A 23,744-nucleotide genomic window follows, 5' to 3' on the forward strand; every position below is an offset into this window, starting at 1 on the left:
GATGGGGATGTAGGATTATATCAGTGACTGGGTAAGCCAGTGTAATACTGTATTTTGAATGACATTACACTTTGCTATATCTGAGACGACAAACCCTTTAATGTCAATTTAAGCATAGTGGAGCTGACACTGCATATTCATTTCCATGGCAGCTGGGCTGCTTGCTAGTGGGATTAGTGCATCCTAGTGCTTGGAAAAGCATGAATAAAAATGATTTCTCATTTAGAAATGAAAATAAAACCCCAAACCCAGAAAACTTTATCTATTGGTAACTGGAAGTTGATTTTGACATGATTGACTCAGAACTGTTATTTGGCCAAGCGCTGCATTGAAGACTCATTAGTTGAGAGAGTCCCACAGTTTTGTTAATTGTAACCTCTGAGAGATAAATGCAGATAATTAAGCACCAATCAGATTTGGGTCTGACTGCAGTAGACAGAAATGAAAAGAGAGAAGTGTCTCAGTAAAATAAACAAGATGTTCTCCATCAGCATGGTGATGGAATAGCTCTCCAGCTATCGGGGGGATTTCTCATTACATGCTAAATATATGAAAGGCACAAAGTAAAACGATTGCTTGTTATAGCAGGAGGCTGGACTTGAGGACTTGGGAGGTCTCTAAGTCCTGCATTCCGAGGTTTTAATACACAGGTCTATATAACTGCTATATATAAACGCCTGTTATCACACGAGAGGTGCTGTGGAACCTTACTGAGAGACAGGAGAAGTCTCATAGCAGAGGATGTCAGCTGAAAATCAACACCATCATCAGATATTTTAATCAGGTCATTTAAGAAAATGAGTAAAATAGTGATATTTGATGGTCTGTCTCTTTAGCTGTGGTGCTGCAATCTTACAGAGTCCTTTCACAGCTTGAGTTTGGGGGTTTTTATTGTATCTCTTTTCCTTTCCTGTTATGCTTAGAACTATTTTAAACTAAATGGTGGATCACTGAAGTTTCCCTGTCCTGCCAGGTACAGTCAATGATGTTGAGAGCACTTGAAGCACAGTATTCAATAAAAAGAAAGGATGAGATTGAAAATGCAAGACAAATACTTGTTAATCTAATGCTTTAAACTTCACCAGCACCTGTCTGTCTAATCCTACAGATGCTTAAAGTCTGGTGGTGACTTGACAACAGACACGAACTCAAGCAAGAGCGATTTCTGCCTGGATATGAGAAAAAGCTCTTCACCGTGAGGGCTGCCAAACGGTGGAACAGGTCGTCCAGAGAGGTTGTGCCCCATCTGCAGCCCTAGAAATTTTCAAGAGCGAGTTAGATAAATCCCTCAGCAACCTGATCTGACTTTGAAGCTGACACTGCTTTGAGCATGAGCTGGACTAGAGACCTCCTAAAGTCCCTGGCAGTTCTGATGATGCTGTGATCCTAGGTACTCGCTGAAGAAAAGGTGCAGAGTTTAAGATCTTTCCATTTGTGCCGAATATAATACTTAACTAGAGAGATGATGAATGTTAAATGGCAACTGGGAGCTGTCCCAGGCACACACCTGACTGGATTGAAACATGTGAAGAACTATCAGAGAAGCCTAAGTGCTGGCTTTATTTTAGTTGTTGCTACCACTGACCTCCAGCAATAGCTATGCAGTAAAAGGCTCTGCAGAATAAAAGCATCTTAAATACCTTTGCCTTTTAAGTATGAAAAAGGTGTTTAAGAACTTGCCCAAGAGAGAAAAAAAAAACCCTATTTTCAGAGCCTCACTTTGTCTCTTTTTGGAACAGGAGTATCAGTGCAAGTCCTTTAGGTTTCAGTAATTTCCAGCTGCTGTGTGCAAATACAAAGGTCACACCCTTGCACCAGAGTGGGGATTGAGAATTGGATAGGAAGAAGAATGACATTTGGTGTAAAATGGGGACGTTGGAATGACGTCTCCTCTCTGAACGGGCAGTTAAGGCAGCAGGAGAGTTGGGATTTGAATGTGGATTGCTCAGAGCTTGTTTCTGTGCTCTTGTCTGTGCACTTGCCCTCCTCTGAAGTGAGGCAACCCTTCAAGAGGTTTCAGAAAGCTCTTGGGAGGGCATCAAGATGTTAAAATGTCTTTCTGGTGTTACCCCTCATCATTACAAGGTTAGGTATTTTCCTTTCTCTCACATATTTGAGTTAGTTTACCCTCGGTATGTTTTTACTCTTATTTATCAGAAAGGTCCAGGGTAGGCAACACAAGTGTAACAGTGATGATGGTATCCTGGTTTTGCAGCAGGTTTATTTCATTTTCTACTGTATCTGTCATATTACAGCCTGATGGTGGCTGCTTTTGGAGGTGACCTGAGTATGGTGAAGTACCTGAGATCACAACGTGCTGCTTAGGGAGCTGGAGACCTGGGAGGCCCTACAGCTTTGCACTGGGCTGCGAGGTGGAGGACATGGTCTTGTCAATGATGATTGGCTGTAAGGTTGGTGTTTGATCTATACATCTTGTAGAGAAGCCAGCATTGTCCTAATGTGAAGAGGTTAGGGTTTTTTTATACACATCCTGCACTGATACTTTGGGCAATGGAGTGCTGCTGCTTAATGGAAACTTGTTTGCCAGAGAGGGTGATGACAATGGCATTGGTTCAGAAGAGTGAGGACTGTGACAATGACTGGAACATGGAGGAGTGGCTAAAACCTTACTAATGGGCTAGCAATAAATAAAATAACCCCAAAGTCTTTAGGACAGTGATGTTTGAATTGTAGTGGTTTTGTCATTAAATCTCTCCTCTTTAGCAATATTTAAGTGATGAGAAAATAATTTCTTCATAGGGGTGAGGGAATAAGGAAACTGGGAGTTGATACAGGGTATATTAGGGAACATTCTTTGCCTGTAATTTCAGTGTGATATTTTGTTCTACTTGCAAGTTCCCATGGAACAGGAGATGAGTCAGGATTGCCTGGTTTTGGTTTCACATCATAGAGAGACACAAATATGAGTTAGCAAACAAAATTGGACATATTTAGTAATGGCTCAGTAAATATTAGCAAATGGGTGGTGTAATTTAATCAACATGGTTGCAGTTGATAAGGTGTTGAAAAGCTCTGATTAAGACTGCTGGGAGGCTAAATGAAAAGCTGAAGATTCAGAGATAAGGATTGACGGGCATAATGTTATTCTAATTGAGAGGAGTGGAGAACCTAAAGCACTGAGAAATTAAATTGTTGACCTGTAAAACAAGCTTAGATTAAGAGAGAGAGAGAAAAAAACCCAAACAAACTGACAGAGGCTCCTGCAGGAGTGCAGACAGAGGAAGGAGCAGGAGAAGGCTGATTATGTGTTGGGGAAGCTTAAGTTTTGCCTAATGGTCTTAAAGAGAGTCAGGGTAATGATACGTGTTGTATTGCACAGGTGTCACTCCAAACTTGTATACTGTGAGGCACAACTTGGTCTGGTCTTTTTCTGATAGAACTGAGGGTGAGGCTGGGTTTTTCTCTTCCCTTACAAATCCCCTTTCTTCCCAGTGCTGTCTTGTTTGAGCGTTGTCAATTGTGATGAGATTCTCAGTCCCTCGGCTCACACCACTCTGCTCCCAACAACATATGGTTACTCAGTTCTGGTAGTTCTCTGGGCGAGGGAGAAATGCTGCTTGACTGTCTTTGGAAGAGGGTGGGAGGATGGAAACTGTGAGATGGAGGTTTGGTGCATGTAGCAATGACCCAGGAGCAGGATGGAGCAGAGCACCCTTGTTATTTATCGGGTGTTTCTGTCTCAGCCATCAGCAGGTTCGCAGGGTTTCTGTCTTAAGAGCTTTAATGCTGCTGGATATTTGTTATTTTACAGCCAAGATGCTTACACTTATACATTTTTTATTATCAAATGTGTTTGTAATGCTGCACAACCTGCTGTTCCTGCTTATGGTTTGAGGCTTTTAGATGAGAAGGAAGGAAAAGTTACTTACTGGGAGCAGCAGTTCTCTGGAAGCATTGCCCCTGGGCACATTCTGCTGTGGCTGAGCATGTCCTGAGAGGTGAAGTTTAGAAAGCTTTTTGTGTAGCAGTAGCTGCTGAGAGGCATCTGTCTTGACTTTTTTCATGCTGTTTCCAGAGTACAAAAGGCAGTAATGTTTTTTTGTTCCTCAAAAGAAAAGAGACTTTGAAGAGGAAGGGCAAGATGCAGGATAGTGTCTCTCCAAGAACTGTGTTGCACTGGGAAATAACCTTTCTTTAAGCTTTTGCCCATTTTCTTGTTGTACTGTGCTTGGCTTAGGGCTGCTGTTGGAGATGAATATTAATGGGGAAACTACCAAATTCAGCACATTGTCTGGTGCTGCCTTGCAACCATAATGTCTTTATTGCTGCATTCCTGCATCCTCAGCCCTTGGAATAGGCACATTCCATAACAAACACACTGAAGTTGTTTGGTACCTGGTGAGATGAACTCTCATCACCACTGATAAAACTGCTGAACCAATTTTGTACCTTGTAAGTAAAGCAGAGGTTCCTTAGAGAGACTTGTGGAAGACCTTCCTTTGTAACCACCTTTAGGTTTGGGATTGGCTTGAGTGGCTGAAAATAAATGGTCTGGTAAGAGAACTGTGCCCCAGCAAAATTTGTGCTGCTGTTCTCTAGAGTTGGAAGCTGACACTGGAAATTACTCAAGTAGTAAATCTGGAAATTGGCTTTATCCTGGTGTAGCAAATGAGCTGTACCCACAGCGTGCTTCTAGGCACCCAGGGCTCTCTTTACTTTCAGAAACACCAAATGTGCCTGTTGGAGCCAGACACAGGGCTGCTGTGGGAGTGACTTGAGCCTGCATGCCTTGGAAAACCAGATCATGCTCAAAGGACAGGCCTGGCTGAAATAAGAAGGGAAAAAGAAGCTCATTTATCTACAGGATTTAGATAAAGTTGGCTAGGGAAGCTGTAAGTCTGCCAAAAAGCCAACAGCACACAAAGGGGAACAATAAAAAGAAAGAATGAATGATAAAAAAGACCCCAACACGATACAAAGGGAATGTGTGAAGAAAGGGTATGCTGCATGTGGAAGGGCTAAGACTGTACAACTTTTCTTGAAGAGAACTGAACAGCAAAGTGGGAGTGTGATGTGCTTATTGCAGGGCTGCTGTGGAGCAGCTTTGTGCTCTGGGAGAGATGCTGAAGCTCTGAGCTCAGCTGCACTTTGCAGTATGTGCACTCCCTCGGGTGATGAGGAAGGAGACCCCTGGCTGAAAGCTTCCAAAGCTTTAAAACATACAAATCATATTAAAGCTGCAGCCCTGTAGTTTGTTATGTCTTATTGAATCCTTGAGACTATTGGAACTTCGTGTAATCTTTCTGCTCTGGTAAATCCAAAGGATTTTCTGTCTTCAGAGCTGTTCTTTTTCTATATTTGAGGTTTGTAATTTGAGGTAATAGGCTGAAAATAATTGGAAAGGAAGGAATAGCCCAGAGTTTACCCAAAATGTATTTCCCTAGGAAAGAATTGTAAGCACTGGCTGGATTTATTGTATGACTATATTTTTTCTCAGGTGCTCCTACTGCACTTCAAAATAATGCTAGTGATAAACAAGGAGGAGATGATTCAGTTTTGCATCTATTCCTGATCTATATTTTATATAAATATCAATATTATATTTATAGCATATGTATTTTCTATAAATATAAACCCAAATACAACTATAAATCTATAGAATGGTTTTAATATAAACACAGAAGTCTCGTGCAAACTCTTTGGGTGCTGCCTAAAAGATGTTTCAGCCTGTCTGCTGCAGTTGCTGAGTTTTATTTGCTGTCAGAATCAAATGACTGCTTTCTGTACCAATCTAAGGACTCTGTGCTGCATCTTTGTGTGAGCCATAAGCAGCAACATTAAAGTGCTTTGGTAAAACCTTAGCCCATACTTTAATGCCAGCCACCAGCGCCTTGGATTAGATTGGTACAGCATATAGATTAGATCCTTCAAAAAGGATTTAGGGTTGTTGTTTCAGTAGGTGAAACAGATTTGGGCTCCAAGAGGAATTACCCAGACCTGAAGCTGCAACAGCTGCCTGCTGCAATTGTTTTCTCAGGTGGTTTTTAGGATCTTATTTCTAATGTTGATAATTCTGTAAAGTATTGATTATCACTGTCCTCCTTCAGGTCTGTGTGGTATGAAGGCAGGTGGCAGGAAACATAATGGACTCTACAGGTGTTGGTGTCACATAATAACAGAGAACTTGTTCTGTTGCTGCTGGAAAGTGGAGGAGAAACTGCTGTTAAAAAATGAGATGGCAAAAGTCAACGTAGCTTTCTCTCAGTTGCTGTTCAAAGAAATCCAGTACTGTTTTTGCCCTTCAGTATTATCACAGACTCCTGTAAAGCTGGAAGTTTTCACAGACAGATATGAGTCATTTCTATATATTGAAATGGTTTCTTAAAATGCATCTCCTGCTCCATTTTTGAGGACTTTTGGTTGTTTGGAGCTTGGTTGATTTGTTAGAAGACAAGAGGAGATTACTCAGAAAAGCTGTCTTTTCCTGATCTTCCAGCCCTGAGATGAGTGACTTGGGCACCTTTGTGTTTTACCACCATGAAGATGGAAATATGAGAACTGAGCCTCAGTTCAATGCTGTAAGTTGCCTGTTTCACATCTAGTCTTCCATTTCCTGAGCCCTTGGCACACTGAATTGTGGAGCTGAGCCTTTTCTTCAGCGTGTCCTCCTGTTTCTGTGGGATTTACAGTCACACTTTTCTCATAACAAAACCAAAACCCTCTTGCATGGAAAGTTATATATTGAGCAAGAAATTCAAGTAAACAAACATACTGTTTGACATTCCCCTGAGGATGCTGAAAACTCCTTTTAAGCTGCTGGAATTAAATGCTGAATTATTTTTTCTCCTTCTCTACCACTTCCCTCTGTTCTTCAAGACCTTTTTAACCTTCATGACTGTCCCTTTTGTAAAGAAAACATAAGGATTTCTTACCCAACCTTGTTCAGATGTTCCAAGGAGGTGTTCCTTAACTTCAAGTCACGAGCACAATGTTTGTGCAGCCAATTTAACCTGACCTCTAGAAGTGAGGAATATGTTCAGTGTGTTAGGGACTGTAAGAGTCTTTCAGAGAAGTGTATTAGGCTGCAGCTAACCTGGTGTGTCTTTAAAAAAAATACATACCTTAGCTTTTAGCTTTCAGAATTAGAGAGTAGTTTGCACCGTTGATAGTAAAAGAATCTGATAGAAATGAGATGGGGTGTTTTCAGACCTGTGTGACAGTGAGACTGAGGTGAAAATGAGTTGCCACTGTTTCCTTCTACTCAGAAGAAAGATACTTTGCTACTCTTTAAAGGTGTAAAAACTTGGATTTTTGCATTTGACTCATCCTGGATTTAAATAATGCCTTGATTTACTCTTGTGTGTAGGGTATCATTGTGTGCAGCCTCTTCTGAAAGAGTCATTGAACAAAAGCATAAAGGAAAGGATATTTTTACATCAACATGTTTTTGGTAGGAGGCTGTTCTGATTGCACAGAAAGAGAGAAGTGGTGGTTAATTGCTAGAGACTGGTGAGAAACAGTTATGTTTTTTCTCAATGGGAGGATGATGTGGAAGGTAATAAGACACCTTAAACTTTGAGAACAGAGTGTAGAAATTATATGGTAGCTCATCTTAACCACAGCTGGCATTTGGTTTTACTTTACTGGGGAATATATTTGTATCTCCCTGTGATTATACTTTACCCTCTGCTCCTAATGTATAGATGGTTTTAGAAAAAGGACTGTATTTCTAAGATATTCTTAAATCTATTCCTTTTTGTAGGTAATTTAAGCCACAAAATAGTTGTGGAGTTCCTTCGAATGTGGGAAAGTATCTGCAAGGCAAACTGTGACCTCAGCATCTTTAAAAACCAACCAAAGAAGCCACATCAAATTATGGAGACCAGGGAGGTGCTGGTCTGAAATAACCTACATTGTCAGTTCTTTGCTTTCTCTATAGCCCTGCCTGCTGTCTAGCCACAGTGGGGAATAACTGGAAAGATGACATACCTTGATACTTCCTGAGATGAGATGGGAGTTTCTCTCAATGCTTTTATTTTTGCTTACAGAGACAAAACGGACAAAGATTGATGTAACTAACTTACATAAGGTAAGAGCTCCTTCTCCCTCTGTTTCAACTGGTGTTTGACATTTGGCTTCGTTACAGCATAGGTGAAACAACTGTATCCAGCAGTGCTACTGAGAAGGTACAGAAGAGATCAGCTGTAATGCTACCACAGAGCAGATATGAATGTTTTTTCCCCCACATCTTAGGATAACCAAAGTCTATCTATTTAAAATATGCATTTTGGTATGAAAATTAAGAAACCCAGAACAATATCATCTTAGAAGTTACATACAAAACAGTAGTAAATATGCAAAAATACAGGTGATAAGCAGAGCAATGAGGCAAAAGAAATAAGTATAATAGTTGATTCTTAAAATGTAATTCTCTGTACTGCTTGGCTTCCCCCCCACCCCCCTGCAGGTAATGTTTTGTCAGTCTAAACAGGACAGCTATGCAACATAGTGAGATGGTACTACCTTGCACAGAACAGTTGGATTTCATTACCAAACGGGAACCATGACACTGGGAGGCCTGATATCTGCACCAATATGTACTAACCAAACGTTGTTTGAGGAAAGTGAGGTTAAAAAAATACAGTTTTATGATATACAGTACTACTTCAGTAAGAGAACTTGTCCAAAGCGGAGATGTCCTCTTTCAGCACAGATTTCTTGACAATTTCAAACAGTAACTTGAAAGTGGAAGCTACAGTACAGCCACCAGCACTGAGTGATCCTTTGGTTAAATGTCACACATCTGTGTGCAGATAGCAGGCATTGCCCCATGTTCCAGAAGACACTTCTTTTTGTTTTTTGCCCTGACATGTTTCTCCCAAAGTTTGTTCCAAACAAGACTGAGTTGTTTATACACTCGATTCATCCATGAGCATCAGCACTTCTGAAAGAACAGATCAAAACTAAAAACTCTACATAGGACCAATAGAGAAGAATTATTCAAGTTCAGTGAAATAGTACAAAAAAAAAGGTTTCCCTTTTAGGAAAACTCAGCTATGGTAAAAATATCTACTACAGTGCACTGCACTGTAATAAATATTCAACATAAATTAATAATTTACAAGTACCTGAGCAAGTATACAGAGCACCATAGCACAGCACAGCACCAGAGGCAGTAGCTCAGAATTCTTAAAAATAATGCTGTTTTAAACATTAAAAAAATCTAAGTATTGTCATAAAAATGAACTCCAGCTGGAGTTTAAAGATAGTGCAAAGTTCTGTCTTCACTCTTTAAAATAAAGGTCTTGGATTTCCTAGTCATTTCACATCAGCAGTCTTGCTGGACCTGGATATCTGTGGTGGATGCTTAGGAGCAGGCCTGGGGGAAAGAAAGAAAATAGCTAATTGTTATTTGAACTGTTGTTAGTTCTTGCTGCCAGCATCATGCTTGAGGTGAATGGCAGAACCCCTTGGAGTTATCCAAGTTAACTTCAGACATGCAGCGTGGGAAGAGATCAGATGCTGCTACCTACACAAGTCTCATCAAGAAGCATAAATGGTACCAGCAAACTTGTCTGTCAGTTGATGTTTTAATTGCTGCCTGGCCAATGGGATAAGTTACCTCAGTGTTTCAGGTATTGTCATTTAAAATCTTCCTCTCTTTGGGTGCTCATCAGCTTTGCAGCTGTTCAAAAATGCTACGTGATGGTGTAGAACAGCAATGGGCTTCAAAGAGTTGGAGCAGTCAGCTTCAAATAATATTACTTTCAGCATCTCTTACTAGAATGGACAACTGGCAGCTTAAGCAAGTTCACATTTGCAGTCTTTTTGCTAGAAGTATTAGGAAACTCATTTTTCTGAGCAGTTATGTGCCTTACTAGTAGAATTCCTATGGCTTAAAATACTGCTCTTCCTTGGAGCTTGCTTTCCATTCATAGGAAACTGAAGAGTATTGGCTAAGAGACTATTATTGATATGCCTGCTAACACTGGGCAGAGTTATTTGACTTCCAGGTTATTTTTTTTCAACACCTGGTTGGTTTTTTTCAAGTGGACAATTTGCCTATTTGGGTATGAGTTTCAAAAGATATAAATTGATGTTCCCTTGTGAAACATGTGAACAGACAATTGCTTTTCTTGGTAGTTGATCCTAACCTCATTCAATCTTCAGCCCAGTTCTGTAGGTGGCCTGAGAAGGAACTTTTTTTCCTGTGAGTTCTTTGTTTCTCTTGAACTTGGTGTTTATTAAGTCCTTTCTTTTGCAAGGAATCGTTCTTGTCATACTTCTGTGGAAGTCAGTGCAATAGTGCTGCAGTGAGAATCAGCCCAAGACCGAATGCTTTTACATAAGCAAACAGCAAATGGTTGTTGTGTAGCTCTCAGCAAGAGCAGAGAACAGTCACTCACAGCACAGCAGATTTAGACATTTTAGACCTGTCATTGGATGAAGTAATATAACTCAAGCCATTTAGATCAGAACTAACCTTAGGGGAGTAACGTGTGGCAGAGGCTTTGTGTGTCCCGGCACTGCTGTGCCCGCACTGCTACAGCGCGCTTTGGTCAGCGGGTCTGCTGGGAGAGGCTTCTGAGGAGGGCTGGGCTTGTGGTTTTCCTGTTGTAAAGCATAAGGTCACATTAGTTGTCAGAACTGAGACAGCATCCTTAACATAGCAGCAGCTTGAGATTATAAATTCAGAGTAGTTGTGAGCAGATCTCTTAAATTAAGCCATAACTTCATGAACAGCCACTTGAATGTTAAAGCAAAGGTTTAATACTAAAGTCTAATGACTTTGGTTTTGATTCTTTACTCTAGAAATACTGAGTGCATCTGCTGTTAATGACTAATTGGTGATAAATGAAAACAGCATAGATTGAATGCAAAACATTGGAGGAATAGTTAGAGATGGAAATACTAGAAATGACTTGAAAACACAAACTCAGTTGACCACAGAAACAAACTGCTCAAGTCCAGTTTGAATTGGGAGCATCTGTGGAATTTTGTTTGGAGATGCTGCTGTGCTTTCATTCTGTGGAACTAAATGATTCATTAATAAAGAGCAGAAATCATCTGCTGTCAGACATGAGCTAATGTCTCTTCTGTGTGGTCCTGGAAACACTGCAAACATGGTAACACATCTATTTGTGGTCTTCATTATGAGGAACTGGGATAGATTAAGTGACTGGCTCAGGGCACACAAAAACTCTCTAATAAATCCAAAAGCTCACTTCACATCCTTCTGTTATTTGAACTGCATAGCCAAGCTTTTTCTAAGTTGCCATAACTATCATTACTGAAGTCGACCAAAAAGGAACAAGGAGAGTTTACAAGCATAATCTACTTAAAGATCCCCTGAACTGTGTAATCAAAACATGCAATCAGAGGTGAGAATCGCTCATGAATAAAGTACAACTCTTCATTGTTTGTTTTGAGCATCCCTTTGTCTTCTTAGTTTTCAGGGCAAGGGTTTCCCTTTCAGGAAAGGTATGCAGGCTGAATAGCAATAGGCATTTTGATAAGGAGGAAAATACAGGAGCTTAATATACCTCCAATCTACTCACTTCAAATTTACCACAAACCACCGTTTGAAAGAGTAGATAATATGCCCCTTGTTCACTCTTGGCACAACGTGTGCTAGTTCTGAATGAACTGGAAATAACAGCATGAAAGAAACTTCTTATTTTAACTTCTTGTTAGAGCCAAATCTCGTATTCAGTATAAAAATTAATCATGACTGGCATCCAAAATAGCTTCCACCACAAAGCTCAACGTATCTTGCTCTAAGTTTGTGGGTGAGCTCTGTCTTTAAGGGTAAAAATAATTGCAAGTATTGCTGAAATAATCAGCCCTGGAAGATGGGGAAATGCAAGGCATGATTGTAAATACTCTGTGCTCTCACAGGGCTATCCTGTTGACAGGGTTTAATTAAACACTAGCAATGGAAGTTCTTCCAAACGCTGTTATTTCCCATGATACGGGGCTAGAACCTTAAAACTATTGAGAGAAGAAATCTCGCTGTCAGGGTTTCTTAACCAAAGTCTCTCTGTGCACTAAATTTCTTACACAGTGAAACCTTAAGGTGTGTGTTTTGAAGAGAAAGGTGCCTGTTTGGAACAAGTCAGACCACAGCAGGAATCGATACTTTTAAATGACTGACTTATCTCCACAGGAAAAGATAAATGTAGGCTGCTCCTGCAATAGCTTTGTTAAAAGTCATAATTTTTATTACGTGGGAGAGTACATTCATCATCACCCCTCAGGTGTGACAGTGCTTAAAAGAAGGTGTAACAAACACAAAGCCATCAGCATTATAAAGACAGCAAACAACAAATGCATCCTGGACCATGTAAAGCCTTTTCCCCCTTGCCTGCCTTTGCAGAAGTGGCCTTTTCCCTCGAGTACCTTTACAGGATTCATCACATGAATTAGCCTGATCACAGGGGTATTCAGATGTTTGCTTGTTCAGTCCCTAATTGTTAGTGCATGATTTGTATTTACTCTTCAATTCACAGAATGCTTCTGCACCATCACTGGGAAGAGGAGCTGGTGCAGACTCAGCAGTCCAGAGAAACAAAGAGCTGAAGAGCTTAAGATGTGGTAAGGATGAATGAACAAAGAGAGAACTGTCCTTGTGCATTAGTCTGTGTTCATTAGCTGTGTCCTATGTCTAATGACCACCTGCAGCACCTGATAGTACGGAAAGCCTGGCTTTCTGAGAAGCTCAGAGTATCTTAAGTACCGATGGGAGCCGATCAGCTGCTTTTTCTCCTCTCTTTTTGCAGGGGAAGCTGTCTGAAATGGCTAATCTGTAAGTGATGATCCAGAACAGTTCTTCAGCTGTGGGGTGAGCATCAAGGTAATCTTTCATGCCTCAGCCAACCTAATTCTTTAGGCTGCCTTATTCCAGAAGAAACATCCAGGTAAGAAAGTAATGTTGAAACCACAACCATACTATAAATGTAACTCTGATGGATACACAAGCCTAATATGTGATCTATTTTTTTTTCCCCCCAGAGCTTGTAAAAATGTCATCCTTGAGTTAATATCCTTAAGGAAGAAGCGGCAAAGTGGCTGAACAGAAAGTCCAGTGTGACAAGCTGGTGAGAAAGAAAGAAAAAAGGCAAGATTCAGATAGAAATGGGGATGGAGAATGTGTAATGGCTGAGATGATTCCCAGAATCCCTGAAGGACCTCAAACTGATTACAGGATGGTCTTTTATACTCTTTATGTGTCACAGGATCCAAATTCATACGGCTTTTTAAGTTAAGATGTGGGGAAACTTGCTGTAGCCTTTGATGTCCTGGCAAGTCCATAGCACAGCTCATAGTACCACCATGGCTTTTTCTCCCTTGCTTCATCTCTCCTTTCTCCCAGCCCATTTTTCCTCCCTACAGAGCTTCAGCTGTTCAAAGAGTTTATGGATGGATTTACTTGGTCCAGTTTTCTATGACCAACTTCTTAGCATGTAATGATTCAGTCTCTGTCTGTATTTGGGAAAGTAACTTTTTCACTACCATCATAGTCTCTTTTTACAGCTCTGCTAGGAAGGAAAGCATAATTCTTATCCAGAGTAGCTACAAAGAGATCAGCTAAAGATGACCTGTAAAATATGAGATGTATTCTGGTAATACGATGATGACAATATCAGAGGCAGCACCTGAATGCTGCCAGTAACAAAACCAAGTGGAAGTGAGCGATGAGAACACATGGACTGAATCCAGGGTTAGTATAAACCTGCACTGTTTCCTTGGTTTTGCTGGTGCTGTGCTGATTTATATTGACTGTCAATCTGGCCTGTGAATAAAGTGCATTTGCCTTGTGAGTGTCTGAAAGAAGAAAAAGATGTTTATCACTGAAGATTGCTAAATATGCAACTTGGCAGCAGTTCATTTGCCAAATGGGTGGGGGTTTTATTGTTTGTTTTGGGTTTTTTTCCTCCTATTTTACTTAGATCTAAAAGGAAACCTTTAAGCAAAATCATAATCCATTCATTGCTGTCTCAACAGCCACTAGAGGGGAAAAGAGTTGTTTTAAAATCTGCTTAGTATGTTGTGCCTTAGTTATTCACTGCTCAAAGCCCAGAGGCAGCAGGAAAGTAGCTCATGCTTAAATGTGCCTCTTAGAAGCAGAAAGGTGCAGCTGCACAGCCATGGAAATGGTGAATGGTCTCAGATACTCTTCTATAGCACTGTACAGCAGTACTGAGCAGCTGGATGGAATGATGAATGTAGCAATGAGTTCTCAAAGGGCTTGTCCCTGATGACCTTCCAAGATGCACTTCCAAGAGAGTGCTGAAGCAATACACCAAGTAATATGTATATAAACTGAACCCAAACTATTCTCAAGTTAATTTACCTCTTCCAGGTTTTGAAAGAGTAAAACTGTAAACTTCAGAGGGAAAGATTTTCTTCCCAGACAGTGTTTTCTGTGTCTCTAGGATATAAAAAGTAGCTATTTCTGGCCATCTTAAATCGAGGTTACGGCCATGACTTTGAAAGAAGCCACCCTTGCTTATTCACTAGGATGCCCTGAGTTGATCCCGTTTGTCCTGTCCCCGCTTCACTCAGCAACTGCAAATTGGAACCAGTGATGTTTGGCTTGGTGGAGCAACCGTCGCCATTGATGTGAGCTGCTACACTGAAACGCTTTTTGGCAGTCTCAGATCTGTCAATCTTTGATAATGATAGTACAAGAGACCTGCTATTGTACTTTGCACTTTATGTGGGATTTGAAGGGGAGGGCACTTAGGAACAGCAAGTGGTGCACTGGGCTGCTTTGATGAGTGATGACAGGCTGGGACAGATACAGATGCACAGTCAGAATGAGAAATGGACACTTTTTCTTGGAAAGCCTTTTTTCTATCTGCATTCTGCTAGTGGGAGACAGTGTAAGCCTGTAAGTTGCTAGATAAGAGACAGGAGAAATGACCCTTTTTTTAATGGAGCCATTTGTTTAAGAAACAGAAAAGTACTTGCACTTATGATTTTAACTTTGACTATCGTGAGATCTGCAGAATGTTTAAGGAATGCAAGGAATAAACAACCACTGGGGGTGAAGACAAAAGCAACACAAACCACCACTACTTCAGATTTCCTATAAAACTGATTTCAGAAAGAATCAGTGTTTCCTATTTCCCTGAAAAAGAAAATGAATGACTAACAACAGGAAAAATGGAAGAATAAAAAGCTTAAATACTCTGAAGGTAATCTGTAAACTGGCCACACTTAGGAAAGTTGGTATAAGCTGAGTTATTCAATGTTCAGACTTAGAATGAAAAGATACACTTGTTTTGCTGTTAACATATGAGCACACTGCCATGGCAGCTCAGCTCTGTCTCATCTGCTCCTGTGTTATTTTTACAACCACTTTGCACAGTACTGTACTTCAGCAACTGTTTCTCGTAGCTATATCCTCCTATGAAGCACTGGGAGTAGCTCACAAGGTTGCTGCAGGAAGAAGGTGCTCTGACCTTGGACATCCTACCTAGGGTCAGATAGACACACCTATTTGAGTATAGATTTGCAGTGTGTGCATCCCAAGCAATGGGCTAATCATTTCAGATAGCTTGGTGATAATGCCACTCAATTTTAATCTTGTACTGTATCCAGACTGGCAGAACGTCTACAGAACAGATCTAGCTGGGTGCCTGATTCCTTTGCTTAGACATTGTCACTCTACAAAGGCAACTGAAAGAGAGAAGCCAGTGACAAGAAAAGGGACGAGTTCATATAAAGTGCACAGACAACTTCATCTGCCCTGAATATTGCCTTGAGATGCATCTTAGAAAAAAACCCAGGGTTACCAGCTCTATTTAATGGAAGGTACATCCACATGACACAGTGTGGAGAATTGCAAGTCTGCTTTTCACATCTGTCCTCTGGGAAAAACAAAGCCAAACAATTCACCTCCTGCTTGTGTTGTTTGCCTGCAATATGGAGCTTGTTTATCCTGTTGTGTCTTTTGAGTGGTGAAGAGAAGAGTTCAGCATCCTAAGTTTTGGAATCCCAGCCTCAATTGGCATAAAACAATATGTCTGCACTGCATTTCTGAACTTGGGCAAAGTATAAAGGAAGTGCTGTGGAAAAAGGCCGTGGTGAAAGATGAGAAAACACTCGATTCCTCTTCACCACGTGCAGACACTCACACAGCTAAATATGAAATGGAAGCTTAAAGAAAACCAATGGTTACCTGGGTGAACCTCAGCGCAGGGTTAGCTGGCAGTGGCCTCTCAGGCACGGCGTGGTGACTTGGCAGCTGGGGAAGGGGTGGCAGGACTCGTTGGGGTGTTTTCAAGTGTGGCAAATCCTGTGTCTTCACAGGGTTACTGATGTCGATGATCTGATACGGCAGCGGTCGCCTCGGACCGTTTCTCTATAAAAACAACCCCAACCAATAGTTACAGACTTCAAGAGCTGGCATAAGCATTGCTACTTTAAAAGCCTGGGTTATTCACTTGCTGTCTCTCTTCTACCCTGCTTTCATCTACCTTCAACACCTCTGCAACCAGATATGCAATTAATAGCTTCCAGAGTCCTCCTCAAGTACTAATCCTTCACCATCCGGATGAAGTGTTTTGGTGTAAACTTGGCTCTGTGCTGGAGACTTTTTCTTTTCTGCACTTGACATCTCCCCCTGCCTAAAACATGGAAGCTATAAACATGTTTTGTACTCTACATCTTTTGACATCTTACATGTCGTTGTTTCCATGTGATATTAAGATCATTGCAGTAGTTGTACTATAATAAATCTCTTAAAGGAGATACAAAACATATAGTGAGGGATGTGCCTCCCCCCCCTCACCCCTTGTTTATAAACTACATAAGCACTCACTTTTTGTGTGTTTGCACTTTGTGGCTTCACAATGAGGTTTTTACTGAGAGATGTGGTATGGACATGGTTAGGCTCAGACGAACTGGAAGCTCTTGCTGGACTCACAGACCTGCAATCCAAACGTACATTTATCGAAGGCAACATTCTGCTTTACAAGGTTTGGGTTTTTTTTAACAGTAGCCTCATCTCAGAGTGAGATATTGCAAGGACTTTCTGATTTTTATAGTAAACAAGGAAAGTGAAAATTGTCTGGTGCTCCTGCAAGAATGAAAATAAATATTGATTTTTTGGAAAGCAGTAGTCTGTTAAATTAGCTTCTGCAGTCTGTGGAAAGGAGGCTTTGTAACACCCTAGAGAGTATTCTAATGAACCTAGCATTTAAACAGTAATGACCTCAAATCTGAAAGTTTCAGCTCACTTGACTGAGTTTAGATAAAAGGCCACATGGTGTAATGAAACTGTTTGAAGCAAATGAAAAGAAGGACAATCCTACCTCCACTTAATTTTTTTATCACAACAGAAAAGAGATCTATACAGTCAATCCCAAATCTATATCATTTACTCACAATCAATACAGTCAAAGTAAAGCAGGAAAACCATTGCTGGTTAATGTTTGGTGAATACTTTTGTTAAGGCTGGCTCTTTCTCAGGTATTCACACTATTCTGTGATGAACTATTCTGTCTAAGGTGAGAGCTGCTATGTTTAATCACCCCTTTCTCCTAATGTCTGTTAGAGTATAATTAAAGGGAAATGATCATACCTTAGTTTCTCTATTGTAGTCTTTTTACTTGTAAACAACCATCTCATAAAAGTCTTCCTTTTCAGGTACATGATTGATCCAGCAAAGATAAGGCACAGGATGGTTATCAGCACTCCTATGGTTAAGCTCTTATTATCTGCAACAAAACATATTGAGTTAACTTCTGTGAAGAGCCATCTTTACTACCCTCAAGCAAGAGGAAACGGCCTCAAGCCACACTGGGGGCAGTTTAGATTAGAGATTAAGAAAAATTCCCTCTCCAAAAGGGCTGTGCCAGGCTGCCCACAGAGGTGGTGCAGCCCCCATCCCTGGAGGGATGCCAAAGCCGTGCAGCTGTGGGGCTGAGGGACGTGGATTTAGTGGTGGCTGTGGCAGTGCTGGGGGAATGGTTGGACTTGATGATCTTAAAGGTCTTTTCCAACCTAAGTGATTTTATGATTTGTTTGGGAAGATGCAAGCAGCAGCTCTGATCATTATGGGTGTGTGATATGATCATTGCCTGGGGGATAGGATGTTGTGATTCTTTAGGACTGTTGACCTAAAAAAAAATGCACACACCCGCAGTAGGAGAAACATCTTTACTCTTTGCTAACCTCTCATCACTGTCTCAGCCTCATCCTGAATGATTTCCAGCCAGCTGGCTCTCATCTGCTGCCCTGAGCTCACAGGGATGCTGGTGAACACACTCAGCAGCATCGCCTGAACAAACTACCTGCGGCGCTCGATGAGGCACCGAGTGCAATGCTTTTCACCTTGCAGCACTGGAGAATCCCTCACCATCTCTAAAAGATTAATAACATTAATAAACTAAGATTATGCAATTTAAATTAATTAACTTCTCTACCCAACAATTAAATATTTAAGGCTTCTTTGTAAGAAAATCGTGGTGTCAGACACACAGGTTTACTCTGAGTCAAATCAGTTGCTGCACACTAATGAGCCCACGTGCCTTGTTTGACTAAGATGAAAGTGTTTTATTGAGCTAATCCTTCTGTAATTTGATTTAGAGATGGGCAAACTGCTCAGATCATGATCCAAAGCACCCCATGAAGTGTTCATATTTATATCCAAGTGTCAGCTGTAGAAAATTAGGTCTTCTAGCAATGTTCTTATTTGTTTATTCCCTGTGTTATTGAATGTAGCACTGTCTTTAGGGGAAAAATGGTGAAACTATCACAATATATTAATCTCTATTAAACTATTGCTAAAACAATTTTCTGTTCAACTGAAGCCTGGCTTCCAAAACACCAAATGCAAGAATTATCAAAGATGCCCTGTAGTTGTCTTCTCCAGTTAGTGTTGTCTATGTAACACTTTATTAGAACATATTTTGTAGGTCCCCAGCTTTCAGGTGAGCTAAAAAAGGACTGTATAATGCTTTAAAGCAAATCTTAAAAGAATTAAAACACAAGTAATCACACTTGTTCCATGCCTGAGTAGGGTTTCTTTGCCATCTTACCAACTGGCAGGTATCTAACAAAAAAAGATCATTCAACAGGGAGTGATGTGAAGCTTTGTCATGGAAACGACCATGATGTCATAAATTCAGTGTTACAATTCACTGCAGGATTTGGTGTGCAGAGAAGAGGAGCCAGTTTGGTTTTGAATGGTATTATTCACCTGAAAACATGAAGATTGTTTTCCAGGAAGTCTTAGTTTGTATATGTGAGTAGACTACTGGTTCTGTCACATACTCAGACATAAACCAGAGACATCTCTATGGGACTCACTAAAGTTACAGCACTCTGGGGAAAAAGTGGCATGTGATGACTACCAAATCCTATAAAGTTCACAACATCTAGAAATAACGATTTCCTGAGGTTGGCCAAAGGTGAAGGAAGATACTATGGCCAATATTCTGCAGCCTGAACCAGAGGAAATTGGGACCCAAGTTATAGAAAATGTACATCTCCTCCTATAATATGTGAGGGCAACTTCTAGTAAATATGTGGAAGCTATCTGTAAAACACAGTTTTAATCTGATACAGTCAGAAATCTGCTGTTTTCCCCAATACAAAAGATCCTCCTGAGAAGAGCAATATAAAATCAGTTTCCTATTTTTGATTAGACAGTCATTTCACATTTATAATGATTGCAATATCCACTCTTCATTTGGCACATAACTCCAGGAGAAGGTTGTGTGTACAAGAAAGTATTTCTGTGCTGATGCACTCAGTGGAGAACACTGGAGCTTGGCATATCTCAAGGTGAATCCAAGAGTACTGCAACGTTCATCTACCATGGCAACAGGATTAGCACAAGTGTGCGAGTTAGCTTCTCATGCTCAGCTTAAATCAATACCATTTCCTACTTACTGCAGTCAGCTTACTTCACCATGTTTGTTAAAAAAGAGGAAAGACAAAGAAACGAATCTGCCAGGACCACTGGGCCCATGCAAGAAAACTGATGTGCTCAACCTGCCTCAGTTTTGTTTCGCTGCGTTCTCAAGTTGGTGCCAATTCGTTTGGGTTAAGCCATTTGATTTACTTATTTACCAACATTACAAGCTCATTGCTTACAGCACTTTCTGTTTCCACTCTTTATCACAGAAGCAACAAGTAAAGCCTGAATTACCACTAACCTGCTTGCCTAATTGGTCCACTGTCCACGCTGCCACCGAAGCCCGGCTTGTCACAGAACGGGGGGCTCCAGTCAGCCTCGCAGTGACAGTTCTTTTTATTGTTGCAGACCTGCAAAGCAAAACAAATGGCTTAACATGGGTAGGATTAGCCTATACCCTGAGAGCAGCACTGGCTGATAAAGCCTCCTAATCAGAGAGTGACACATCTGAAATGAATAAAACTTAGAGAAGGAGAGAGATGTACTGATATCTGCCTGTTGGCACAGCTAAAGTGGCATGGAAGGACTCTGAGTGCAGGACACCATGCACTAACAGGGATCCTAAAAAAACACTTTGCATTTGGCAGGTAATTGTTTGAGTTGCACCAGCTGACAACTTCAATAACCTACGTTAAGTCTCATCCTCTGCCTCCAGCATGAACATTATCTGCCTTCTAATTTCTGCTCCTTCTGCCTTCACAGGAACAAGAAGAGTCTCTCTACACTGTTAAGGCTGTAAAGCTTTGTCAGCCCACTTGAAGACTGCTATCCATCAGGGCTTGGACTAGGCTGCACATAGATTTTTCCACTGCTCAAATCCCCCAGCTCTAAGATGAACCAGTTTCTGGAAGAACGTGTGAACTGGAATCAGGACTGAAGAAACGCTCCCTTTGATATCACACCTGCACTCTCTAGAGGAGAGATACAATCCTCAGTGCTCTGATGGTTTTAATCTGAGTTAAGGATCAACTTGCAAGATCTGATTTATCAAATGCTCTGCCCAAAGAGGCTGTGGCTGCCCATCTCTGGAAGTGTTGAAGGGCAAGTTGGATGGGTCTGTGAGCAATCTGGTCTAGTGGAAGGTGTCCCTGCTCATGGCAGGGGGTTGCAACGAAGTCATCTTTAAGGTTCCTTCCAATCCAAACCATTCTGTGATTCTGTGAGTCCATGATTAACATCAGACTGCTCCTACTGCACAGAACAGAAGGAGCCAATAAATTCATGGCTTTTTCCTCAGGAGGTCCCACAGTCCCAAACACCCATCAAAAGAAGGCCTGCTTTTCATTTCCTTTTGCTACCACCCAAGCAGTGTCTATGGGACTAATACAGAGGCTAAGATACTGTATTGACAGAATACACGAACTGAACAGGCCAAAAATGTTGTTGCACAGTCACATGTAGATGCTCAAATTGATTTTTAAATAGTTTTTGGGCTTAGGGCTAGCTGTCAATATGGTCCTTAACTCTGTGCTAGCACTGATCATCACTGATCTACCACCACCGTGGAGAAACCACACAATAGAGCCATAAATGGGTTTCTCAATAACACATTAGTTAGTTCACAGGAGTTTGCAAATAAGTGTTTTTCTGCCAAGGTCAGCTGGCAGGCTTTCATAAAGACTGTGCTGTCTGTGTCTGCAGGGTATTAATATTGCTCACATAGCTTAGGCTGACTATGGTCATGTAAAAGGAGGAAGGGAGGGTTTACTTTTCAAAGATAGCAAGGTAATAAAAAATATCCTTCATTAAGCATTATTTTTTACACTAGAGCACTGCAGGACATCCCATCCATAATTCCATGAAGTCAGCTTTTGCTACTGAGGAGTCATCAGAGGTTCTCCATTGTACAGACACAAAGGTGCCAAGCTAAGCTGATGCTCGTTTCAGCACAACCAGGACATGCAGAACCAACACCACACAGTTTCTCAAACACAGGATGATAAAACAAAGTTAAAGCAAATTAAAACCCCTTCTCAGGAGAGGACAGGGGATTTTCTATGGCTCTTCCAAAGTGGTTGCCACAGCTTCTCACCAAAACAAACAGATCAGCAAGCAAATCAAGGTTAATGAGGCGTTGCATGACATAATTAACATTTACATAACATAAACTGGGTTTCAAACCACTGATATTATTAACTGATATCATTGTATTTTTCATCCTGCACCACTTTCATACCATAAAACTCCTCAATATGGTTTTACTTTATTTTGATGTTTTGGAAATGCTTTTCCATCTGACTCTCAGTTCAAATGCTTTTTTAAACTTCTCTGTATCCACACAGAAACTGTGTTTTTTGATATGTTAATGGGAACCCTTCGTGAAGGAAGGTTAGACTCCAGACTGCTTTGAAGATGCCACAAGTCCTTTTTATCACAAGCTGTTAATTAAGAACAAGATAATTACTACATGATAAATATTTCTTTGTTAACTGAAAGCAATTTAATTTCTTGCAGTTCATATTAAGGGACACTGAACATGGAAAAGCAGAACCAAAAAGTATTGCAGTGACTTTGATATATGTCAAACAATCAGAGATCCCAAAGCCATCACATAAAGTGATTTCTTGTCCAGTGTTTGTTGACTGTGAAGAAAAAAAGTGTTCCTATAATGCTTACTCCACGTCCATGGCACTTTGTGGCACATTTGTGGACACCAAAAACACTTGTGTTCTGGCACCGGCGATTCAGGCAAATCTGCAGGATAAGAGAAAAGAAGTTTTAATAGGGATGGAACTGCTGGTGCTCACATGGCTTCATGTCCCTCTCTGCATGTCTCCTCATCCATCAATGGCTCTGATGATTTCCCAACAAACACAATGCATTGACCACGTTAAGCTGACCAAAAGGGAAGGACATCACAATCAGACATCTTCTTCTTCTTAAGCCTTTGTGGAAGTTGAATCGTGCTCTCAATCAGCATCCCGGCCAAGACTGAATTTCAGACATAGCTCACAGCTGGTTGATATGCTGAGCTTGTGTAAATAAACACTCACACTTTCACTGAAGTGGAACTAGTGGCGAGCTGCTGGGGTTTGGGATTTTTTTTTTTTTGAAAGCCAATTTAAAACCCAGTAATTTGGATTTTTACAGGACTGGGAATGCACTGAGCAAGATTCTGCTGTGTACCTGATCTGGCTGCACTCATGTCTCCAGAGCAGCAGGTGAGTCCTCAAGGAAAAGTTCAAGTAGCCTCATGGTGTAAAACAGCAGAATTCTGTTTATATCATGAGGGCAATACTTTTTGATACTAGTACAGGACCTGGACCCAAGACAGCAGGAATATTCAACTGTTGTCTTTGATATATACTGTTCTTCAGCAAAAAACAAATCTTTCTAATTGTTTTCCAAAGCTAAACATATTTTTATGTGTGTGTGTCAGAAACCAACCATACTTAAAGTGTAATCATAGAATCATAGACTGGTAGGGGTTGGAAGGGACCTTTAGAGATCATCCAGTCCAACCCCCCTGCAGAAGCAGGGTCACCTAGATCAGGTCGCATAGGAATGTGTCCAGGCAGGTCTTGAAGACCTCCAAGGAAGGAGCCTCCACACCCCCTCTGGGCAGCCTGTGCCAGGGCTCCCTCACTGAAACAGTGAAATAGCTTTTTCTTATATGTAAGTGGAACTTTTTGTGCTCCAGCTTCATCCCATCACCCCTTGTCCTGTTGCTAGCTACTACAGAAAAAAAGGGACGTCCCAACCTCCTGACACCCACCCTTTAGATATTTGTAAATGTCAATAAGAAACAACGTGTGCAAAGTGATAAAATTCCTTTTTTTATCTTTCTCCAGTCATTATGAGTAAACATTCCCAATTTAGCTGAAACTGAGGTAATGCAAGGTTAGTAACAGTC

The 23,744-nt window shown here is 40.9% G+C and overlaps 1 protein-coding gene across 1 annotated transcript in view; it reads right to left on the reverse strand.

Annotated features, from left to right (window-relative positions):
* Positions 1 to 9,116: 9,116 nt before the first annotated feature.
* Positions 9,117 to 23,744, reverse strand: part of ADAM12 (ADAM metallopeptidase domain 12) — a 169,634-nt gene continuing 155,006 nt past the window's right edge. Inside the window, exons 17-23 of the mRNA XM_062001149.1 lie at positions 22,508 to 22,585; positions 20,133 to 20,241; positions 17,552 to 17,687; positions 16,790 to 16,898; positions 16,148 to 16,330; positions 10,445 to 10,572; positions 9,117 to 9,340 (exon numbers count right to left, since the gene is read on the reverse strand). Of these exons, the coding sequence (XP_061857133.1) occupies positions 9,280 to 9,340; positions 10,445 to 10,572; positions 16,148 to 16,330; positions 16,790 to 16,898; positions 17,552 to 17,687; positions 20,133 to 20,241; positions 22,508 to 22,585 (804 nt within the window). The 3' untranslated portion in view covers positions 9,117 to 9,279. The remainder of the gene's footprint in view (positions 9,341 to 10,444; positions 10,573 to 16,147; positions 16,331 to 16,789; positions 16,899 to 17,551; positions 17,688 to 20,132; positions 20,242 to 22,507; positions 22,586 to 23,744) is intronic.

The sequence above is a fragment of the Colius striatus genome, chromosome 8 (assembly GCF_028858725.1).
Source record: "Colius striatus isolate bColStr4 chromosome 8, bColStr4.1.hap1, whole genome shotgun sequence".
Lineage (NCBI taxonomy): Eukaryota > Metazoa > Chordata > Aves > Coliiformes > Coliidae > Colius > Colius striatus.